Source organism: Orycteropus afer, unplaced genomic scaffold (assembly GCF_000298275.1).
Source record: "Orycteropus afer afer isolate SDZICR_OR568_19922 unplaced genomic scaffold, OryAfe1.0 scaffold00184, whole genome shotgun sequence".
Classification (NCBI taxonomy): domain Eukaryota; kingdom Metazoa; phylum Chordata; class Mammalia; order Tubulidentata; family Orycteropodidae; genus Orycteropus; species Orycteropus afer.
The window spans coordinates 4,259,283-4,269,330 of NW_006921771.1; the positions used below are offsets into that span (position 1 = coordinate 4,259,283).

At 40.7% G+C, this 10,048-nt stretch overlaps 1 protein-coding gene across 1 annotated transcript in view; it reads left to right on the plus strand.

The window, feature by feature from the left end:
* Positions 1–8,545, plus strand: part of TMPRSS7 (transmembrane serine protease 7) — a 53,275-nt gene extending 44,730 nt beyond the window's left edge. The window contains exons 13-18 of the mRNA XM_042781853.1: positions 3–113; positions 1,206–1,322; positions 2,896–3,067; positions 5,313–5,581; positions 7,854–7,990; positions 8,375–8,545. Coding sequence (XP_042637787.1) covers positions 3–113; positions 1,206–1,322; positions 2,896–3,067; positions 5,313–5,581; positions 7,854–7,990; positions 8,375–8,545 — 977 coding nt within the window. The remainder of the gene's footprint in view (positions 1–2; positions 114–1,205; positions 1,323–2,895; positions 3,068–5,312; positions 5,582–7,853; positions 7,991–8,374) is intronic.
* Positions 8,546–10,048: the final 1,503 nt, after the last annotated feature.

Genomic DNA, 10,048 nt, shown 5'->3' on the forward strand with positions numbered 1-10,048 from the left:
AGTGGCTCTCAAACCTGCTTGCAATGCCAGTTCCTTCAGGCAGCATGGCCCTCTGGTCTGTGACGGCTTCAGGGACTGTGAGGATGGCCTGGATGAACAAAACTGCACCCAAAGTGAGGAAGGGTCTCATGTGCTCTACTTTTCTTCCTATAAATCTCCCCTAAATCAGAGTCAAAATACCTTTGTGGGGTAACAACTTGTCCCAGTTTTCCTGGGACTTTTCCAGATTTAGCACTGAAACTCCCATATTCTGAGAACTCCCTCAACCCTAGGCAAACCAAAACGATAGATCACTGTAACCAAGGTGGAGTGTATGTGAATGTGTGTGTGTTTGTGTGTGAATACTAGCCAATTTTCATTGCTTACTTGCTTTTAATTCTATTTAAATCTGTTCTGGTGTAAATAGGGTCACTATGAGTCTGACCCAACTTGACAGCACCTAACAACAACAAAGTCTGTGGATAGTAAGGAGCTGATAAAGGAATTTTCCAGATACCATGATGGGACATGTTCTATTCTAGCCCTTGCAGAAACACACTTCTGAATGAACAATGAAACACATTGTGAGCAAATGTGCTATAATTCACATTTGTTTTCCTTAGTGGTAAAAAGGACTAAGTTAGGTAATAATTTTGCTTAAAATTTTTCTTGGGGAACAAGGCAAGGTAAAAGCTAAACCTGTGGCCTAAAACCACCGAACTGGTCAACTCCTTTGCATGTGGTTTACAGTGGAGCCAAAAACCAAACCAATCCAAACTAACTGCCAGCAAGTTGATTCCAACTCACAGTGACCCTGTAACACAAGGTAGAACAGCCCCACAGGGTTTAAATCTTTACACAGGCCATAAATCTTTATATAAGCAGACTGCCCCATCTTTCTCCTGCAGAGCAGTTGGTTAGTTTGAACTACCAACCTTTTGGTTGGCAGTCAAATGTTCTAACCACTAACCCACCAGAGTTCCTTGTGCAAAGTAGAAGGACAGGAGAAGCCTTAAGATTGATTCTCAGCCGTGTACGTGCCTGCCTGCATGCCTTCCACTGGCCCTGCTGCAGCGAAGGAATGGATCACCCTGGGGTAGCTTCTTTTCTCTCTGACATTTCTCTCAGAGCAGCACATGGTTAACCATCCTTTGAGGAATTCTGTGTCATTCGCTCAGACCTCTTTCTGGCTAGGAAACACTCATTCTCTTTTTATTCACTTTTAGGCATACCATGCAACAATAGAACTTTTAAGTGTGGCAATGATATATGCTTTAGGAAACAAGATGCAAAATGTGATGGAACAGTGGATTGTCCAGATGGAAGTGATGAAGAAGGCTGCAGTGAGTAAAATGATGTCCTTCCTGGTTCATGAATTTTTGCCTCAATTTACATTTTCATGTCCTTCTTAAAGTAATCCCCCTAGCAGAGATTGCCAAAGACCAAGGGAAGAATAGGAACACTGGTTAACTCAGAAGTGATTAGGTTAGGATATACCCTACACTGATACAGCCTCATTACCATAACAACGAAACTCCATTCCCAAATAGATTATATCCACAGGTATAGGGTTAGGATTCCATCTCACATGATTCACTCCATAACACTGGGTCTGAAATTATTTCTCAGAAATAAAAACTCTAGACTAGATCCTGTCTTCTTTCTTGAGTAAGAAACATTAGTCCTTTAGATGTTCACAATGAGAACTTTCACTTTCTAATAACTCTGATTAAGGGAGAAAATCTTAAATAAAAAAACTGTGAGAAAAGAAATAGAAATTAGAATGCAGTGATGACTTTGTTAATTATGATTTTGATTATGAACAATATCATGTTGGTTCTTTCTTTAGCTAGGCCCTAATAACAGCAATCTGCCACATGTCATAAGGCTTCTAGCTGATCATGTGGCAGTTATAAAACCTTGTCAATGCTACTTAAGATGTCACACTGAGGACTAAGGTACACCTGACCCAAGCCATGGTATTTTCAATTACCTTATATGCATGCAAAAGCTGGACAATGAGTAAGGAAGATCAAAGAAGAATTGCTGCCTTTGAATTATGGTGTTGGTGAAGAACACTAAATATACTGTGGACTGCCAGAAGAATGAACAAATCTGTATTGGAAGAAGTACAGCCAGAATGCTCCTTAGATGAGAAGATGGTGAGACTTCATCTCATGTACTTTGGACATGTTATCAGGAGGGATCGGTCCCTAGAGAAAGGTATCATGCTTGGTAAAGGGGAGGATCAGCAAAACAGAGGAAGACCCTCAACGAGATGGACTGACACATGGCTGCAACAATGGGCTCAAACATGGCAATGATTGTGAGGATGGTACACAGTCCAGACAGTGTTGTGAGGGTAGTGCAGGGACCAGACAGTGTTTTGTTCTGTTGTACATAGGGTTGCTGAGTCAGAACTGACTCAATGGCATCTAACAACCACAATATCAATGCTATTTATACTGGAAAATAATTGCTCTGATAATTAGGTTTACTTGCTAGGTTTTCATTTGTTTTGTCTTGGATTTACAAATTTTCCCACAAATGCTTTCTCTCAAATTAGCACAACTTTAATGACACTCAATTCTGTCACAACTGGAACTTATCTTTTCCACTCTACCTAACAACCTACACTCCCCAGGTTGCTGGTTATATCAGTCCAGCTATTACTAATAGGTCTGCCCTCTTCCCCTCACCTGTATTATTAGACAGAGAGACTCTGTGTCATAGCATGTTTACAGAAGACAGAGTGTAGTTTGTTAGTGTTGGTTACAGATAGACCCGCATATTCTTTTTCCTTTAAATAAACAGGAGATTTGCTTATCTGGCTGGTTAGTTCCCAACCCAGAACTAAGAATTCTTAATTTCTTCCAAGTTTATTTTTTAAATCATGTGTTGCTTTCTCTGCCAAAGGTTGCAGCAAGAGCTTCTCTACCCTCCAGCGCATCATCGGTGGTACTGACACCCTGGAAGGTGGCTGGCCATGGCAAGTCAGCCTCCACTTTGTTGGATCTGCCTACTGTGGGGCATCAGTCATCTCCAGGGAGTGGCTTCTTTCTGCAGCCCACTGTTTCCATGGAAACAGGTAGGATGTACAAGCCTTAATCTGAAGTGATACTCTCTCTGACTACAGACATACATCTGCCCTCAAATTATGAGGAGAAACTTCCTGATGAAGAAATCCAAACAATCCATTACAATCCATTTGTTTCTTTTCTTTATTTGTTTGACCCCTAATGTGTGCCACATATATATATAAAATTAGTATAAAGATAAAGTAAAAACACAAAGGAAACATCAAGAATAAATAGGATTTTGCTAGTGTGAAAAAATAACATCAGGCTTTCTAGTGAGAGGGCCATTAGAAGGCACGGAGAATGTGGAGAAGCATGAGCAGTGAGGGTGACTGGAATGTAGGCATCCATAAGTAGAATGAAAGGCAGACCCTGGAAAGCTCCACTAGGGTTGGCATTGGAAGGTCTCTGTACGCCTTTAGCAATGGTATTATTATGGGACAGATGCTCTTCCAACTACCTTGGACTGCTAAAAGAACTAACAAATCTGTCCTGGAAGAAGTGCAGCCAGAATGCCCCCTGGAAGTGAGAATGGCCAGACTTCGTCTCATCTACTTTGGTTATGCTGTCAGAAGAGACCATTCTCTGGAGAAGGATGTTGTGCTTAATAAAGTTGAGGGTCAAAGAAAGAGGGGAAGGCCCTTGACAAGATGGATTGACACAGTGGCTGCAGTGATGGGCTCAGGTATAGTAGGGATCACGAGGCTGGCACAGGACCAGGCAGTATTTTGTTCTGTTGTACATAAGGTAGCTATGAGTTGGAGATGACTTGATGGCACATAACAACAACAAACAAAAGCTCTTCCAACCAAGAGTGATAGGGAAGCTTAGAAAATAACCTCATTTAAAATTTGACCTTATGCATTGAATCTTAGGTACAAAATTTACATTCATTTTTTTTTATTTTGAGTTTTTAAAAAGTGAGATATTTCAACCAATTTAAGCTATTTGAATATTTGCTTCTCCTGGAAATTCCAAGATTCATGTTAATTACTAAATTAGTTTCTCCCTTGTTGACCATTAGTCTTTTATGCTGTGTAACTGCTTCAAATGATATGTTAACCTTAACACTAAGTGGAATAGTGGCTACACTCTTCAGGTGGTGCCCTTACTTTTCTTCAAAAGCTTCTAGGTTTTCTTCACTCCTGCCAGAACAAGCCTGCTGTGCCAATAGAGATGGAAGTTGTACATGGAGACTGCAAGATCCTTGGTGACTTGTGCATGGACACCAAGGTCAGGATTAGGATTCAGGAAAAAGTTACAGATGATCGCCAGTGAATGGTCACACTTGAACGGCTAGAGCAATAATTTTTTAGAAAAATTTTTTATTGTGATTTGGGTGAAAGTTTACAGAGCAAATTCATCTTGCATACAACCGTTCATACATATTTTGTTTCATGATGTTGACTGCAATCCCCACAATGTAATAGCTCTCTTCCTACTTCCTCTCTGTAGTGAACTCTTCCCTATGCCCTTCATTCCTAAGCATTCCTGCCCCTTGAGCTATCTCCCTGTGCAAATACTGCCCTTCTGTTCTCCCACGATTGAATAGTCTAAGAAGTGTATCTCTGGTGTAAATGTTCACACCCTATGCCTGTCTATTGTTTGCCTGGAAGTCTTGGGAGTGAGTTCAATTCCAGTCCTGAAGGATAACTAGGGGCCATGGTCTCAGGGGTTTTACCAGGCTCTATGAAACCAGTAAGTCTGCTCTTTTTTTATGATTTTGAGTTAGAGCAGTATTTTGAAGGATTCTGGTAGCTTACAAGAAGGAATTTTATTAAAATCTTGCTTATAATACTTTGATTTCTAATCTATCTTAATAATCAGATCATTTGAATTTGATAACCGGATTTTCTGTCTCCATCAACTACCATAATCAGCAAATCAGCATGAGTAGGAAGAATGTAACAAATTAATTCCAGTTGCCAACGTTCTTGACCTATGTGTGGTTCATGTAATACCAGTGTCAAGAAAATTCCCAGGCTTTTCCTTAGGGTATTGTTGAGTGGATATGCTGGAATATCACTTTAACTCACACCTCTACCATACCCTACCTTATTTCTAGTTTTACTAAGGAGGCAAGTCAGACCCATAGAAGATGTTCTTCTTGCCAGGTCTCTGGGAAGAATCAGTGGCTACATTAAGGATGCAAAATCAGGCATTTCTTTTCCCAGTTCTCATTAGAGTGCTTATTTCAGAACCATGTATGGCTCTTTGAAAATTTGCTCACTTTGTGCTTCATTCCTTTTCTGCCAGGTTGTCTGACCCTACGCCATGGACTGCTCACCTCGGGATGTACGTGCAAGGGAATGCCAAGTTTGTGTCCCCGGTGAGAAGAATTGTGGTCCATGAGTACTATAACAGCCACACCTTTGACTATGATATTGCTCTGCTACAGCTCAGTATCACCTGGCCTGAGACCCTGAAACAGCTCATTCAACCCATATGCATTCCTCCCGCTGGCCAGAAAGTTCACAGTGGGAAGAAATGCTGGGTAACCGGCTGGGGGCGAAGGCATGAAGCAGGTATATGTGTGAATAGATGGCCATACCCTTCCCCTCCAGATAATAGTAATAGCTAATGTTGATGTCGTGCTTTGGGGTTCATAGATAGGGTTTGTTTATGTGGTCTAATTTGAGCCTCCCCACAACTCTGTGAGGTATGGTGGAGAAGGTGTTAATATATCTGTTTTATGAGGCTCTCCACCTACCCTAAAAGAAGCAGGGCACCTCATAAGGAGGATTCTAGGTGACATGGGCCCTTTTCAAACTCTGAGGGTTTGCTAGGTTTTTCATTATAAAAGACAACATTCTTAGCTATTTCTAGATTCTATTTTCATCTGAGTAGGTGAAGTGATTTGTTTTATAAGGGAGAAAGGGACACACACACACACACACACACCCTACTGTGTCAACTCACAGAAAACTGCCTGGAGGATTATATAGGTGTGTCTTGCATAAGAGCAAAGGGACAAAAGATGAGAGTAAGGGCTGAAATTCAACTTGTGCTCAGCACCCCAAGCTGCATATTCAGGCCAAAGCACATTTTTCTAATTGGTCTACCCAAAGAGGGTGGCTATTTGCAATACTTCCACCCAGAGGGGACACTTTTTTTCAGTACGCACAAAACAGGATATCTTAGTTACCTAGAGCTGCTCTAAGAGATGTAACACAAGTGGGTGATTTTAAAGAACAGAAATTTATTTTCTCACAGTTAGAAGTCTTGAAGTTAGAACTCAGGGCACTTGCTCTGGGGAAAGATCCATGTCTCTTTCAGGTTCTTTAGCCCCAGCATTCCAAAGTTCTTCACATGGCATCGATCTACTCCTTCTCACCCCCATTTGTACTTGCTTCTGTGTCAAATCTGTGATTAGGTTTAGGATACACTCTATATTGATATAGCCTCATTAATATAATGAAGAAAATCCTATTCCCAATTGGGATTACATCCACAGGTAGAGGGACTAAGATCCTAATTAATATTTTGGGAGGGCACAATTCAACCCATGTTGTTGTTGTTATGTGCTGTCAAGTCGGCCCTGACTCATAGCGACCCCTGCTTGGGTTTCCGAGGCAGTATCACTACGGAAGTAGGATTGCCCAACTTCTTTCCAAGGAATTCAACCCACAGCACAGGGTATATGTGGGCTATGCCTTTACAGTTGCACTGCCAGGGTTTTTCACAGTCTAGGATTCATGGTTGATACTGAGTATATACTGAGGGATGGAATCCAAAGCTTTGCTAGTTTCCCAAAGCTAGTGCTAGTACTTTCCCTTGATCTCCATGCCATCTCCGATTCCTTTGCAGTCCTTTCAAAGGGTTTAGGGCAGATATGTTTTCTGAAATTCTTGAACCTTATCCTGTGGCCTTGCTTTGCACACTTAAGATCCATTGTAGGCAACTTTTCAAGTGTTCACTGTCTTCATTTAGTTTATTCAGGTAATAATATTCACCACCAGTTCGGACCTGCTGAGATCTCAATGTCCCAACAAAGGAAAGCAGCTAACAGTTTCAACATGTGCAGCCTATTAGGGCTGTGCCCAGAGCTTTAATTATACGATCACATATCAAAAGAGGAAAGAGTTTACACAACCAACTTATCACGAGATGTTTTCTTTATAAGCAAGTGTATATATATGTGTATTTTTTTTTAAAGTCATTAGCCAGACAGCATGAAAAGGAAGTGAAAATGCTATAACCAAATTTTAATATTTTATGGTTCATAGAAAACTGCCATAAATCAGTTTTGCCACCCCACTGAAGGAACCCTCTTGATAGTAAATATTGTTAATAAACTCTCCCTGCTCTCAAGTCAGATCCGACTCATCATGACCTCTCCTTGGGTTTCTGAGGCAGTGTCACTAGAGAGATTGCCCAACCTTCCTTCTGAGGAGTGGCTGGTAGATTTGAACTGCCAGCCTTCTGGTTAATAGCCAAATGTCTTAGGCACTATGCCACCTGAGCTCCCAATATTGTTAATAGCTGTTGCCAACTCACAGTCTCAATGAAACCAGGAGGTGCATGATGGCAGAGTGTGGCCCAGTGGCTTAGGTGATCAAGTTAGAGTCTTGAGTCCAAATGCTATTTTGTTACTTGCTAGTTGTGTGTCATTGGGCAAATCCCTTAACCTCATAAACCTCCATTTCTTCAACAGCAAGTAGGGACAATCACAGAATTTACCTCAAAGACTTGTTATAAGGATAAAAGGAGATAATGTGAATAAATTATTTAATGAAGTCCTCAATAAGTGTAGTTATTATCATTGCCCATGATTTCTACTTCTAATCTGTTTCCCAGACAATAAAGGCTCTGCTGTTTTGCAGCAAGCAGAGGTAGAGATCATTGACCAAACCCTCTGTGTCTCCACCTATGGGATCATCACATCACGAATGCTCTGTGCTGGCATAATGTCAGGCAAGAAAGATGCTTGCAAAGTAAGTTATCTTACCTTTCTCTCACCTAGCATGATGTGCTTTTCATAAATGCTTTCACATTTCATCTGCACACACTGGGGAACAATTTAGGAAGGTGTTTCTCTTCATTCATTTGAGTTGTCCCAAGATTAATTATAATCTGGTTGCCTGAGATCAAGGAAAGATGGTGAAAGAATTGGGTCTATAGAACTCAATTTTCTAGCCCCCATGTATCTCCTCTAACATCAAAGGATGGGGTCAGTGTTCATTATTCTGTCATGATTTTCTCATAACCCAAAACAACACACACACACACACACACAGTTGCAGGACTGCTACTTATTTCCTTAGCAGGAGACATTATGGGACAAATGTACCTTATACTTATGCTATCTTCTTGTGTAGGGAGATTCGGGTGGACCTTTATCTTGTCGAAGAAAAAGTGATGGAAAATGGATTTTGACTGGCGTTGTTAGCTGGGGATATGGATGTGGAAGACCGAACTTTCCTGGTGTTTATACAAGGGTGTCAAACTTTGTTCCTTGGATTCATAAATATGTCCCTTCTCTGTTGTAAATGGATTTTTGACTATGATTCATGTGATAGATTCTTTAAAAAGAATGCAATAATTATCAAATAAAATGAGTCAATTTTTTCTTCTGGAAATGTCAGATTACAAACATTTTGTATTTATTGAAATAGAGGCAGATTAATATGTATTTTATTCCACTAAAAATTATCTTGGGGATATAAATACCCTCCTTCGTAAGTATCAAAGGACCATAGATAGATTTAGGGATGAGAAAGCCTAAAGTACCCACATGAACCAAACTTCTAAAATATGGTAGGAAATGAATGAGATTCTCCACTGTCCTTATTGTATTTTATGCTCTTGTTCAAGGTACGGATATCTTTAAGGATTTAAGCAGATCTGATTTACTGAAATAAGAAATTCCATTTTAAAATGCCTTTTATTTATTTATTTATTTATAGTGAGATGGGAAGGGTGGGAGGTGAGCCAATGGGAGCTTAAGGGGTAGGGAGAATTAGGGGAGAGGCTGGGAAGAAGGGAGACTGAGAGGTGGTTACTCAGGGGGAAAGGAAGGGCCCAGCCCCATGGCTGATCTTTAGCTTTCTCTTGAAATTAAATACACAAAAATATCCCCTTGACAAATGCAAATCAATCACAACTTGACAGAGGAAGTACCCATGTAAAAAATACATGCTGTTTTTAAATTCAAGTTTATCTAACTGGATTGTTGTTGTTAGCTGCTGTCCAGTCTGCTCCAGAATCATGGTGACCTTATGCACAATAGAACAAAATGCTGCCCAGTTCCATGCCATATTCACGATCATTTGCGGATTGGACCCTAACCATATTAGGTTATGGATATCTTTAGCATGGCATATGGTAATGTTGTGTACAGAGAAATCAATTGACCAACAGACAAAACTGATGGCTAGCAACCTTCACTAAAATGTAAAATGAAGTATCATGGTAGTCTGGACTGAAAGTACATACATATGAGATTTAAGGAAATCATGGTAATGCTGCTAGCAGTTGAAAAGCAAGAGAATTTTTTTAATTAAAGTTACTGTCTTAGTGTAGGTTCTTTAAACAAACCATTACCATTGAGTTGATTCCAACTCACTGCGACCCTATAGGACAGAGGAGAACTGCCCCATAGGGTTTCCAAGGTTGTAAATCTTCATGGAAGCAGACTGCCTCATCTTTCTCCCATGGAGTGGCTGGTGAGTTTGAACTGCCAAACTTTTGGCTAGCAGCTGAATGCTTTAACTACTGTACCATCAGAACTCGTAAAACCAGTGAAGCATATATTGTTGTTGTTTTGTGCTGTTGAGTCAGACCCAACTCAGCAACCCCTCCTTGGTTTTCTGAGGTGGTATCACTATGGAAGTAGATTGCCCAACTTTCCTTCTGAGGAGTGGCTGGTGGGTTTGAACCACCAGCCTTCTAGTTAGTAGTCACGTGCCTTAGGCAGTATGCTACCAGAGTGATACTGCCTCGGAAACCCAAGGAGGGGTCGCTATGAGTCATGTCCGACTGGACGGCACATA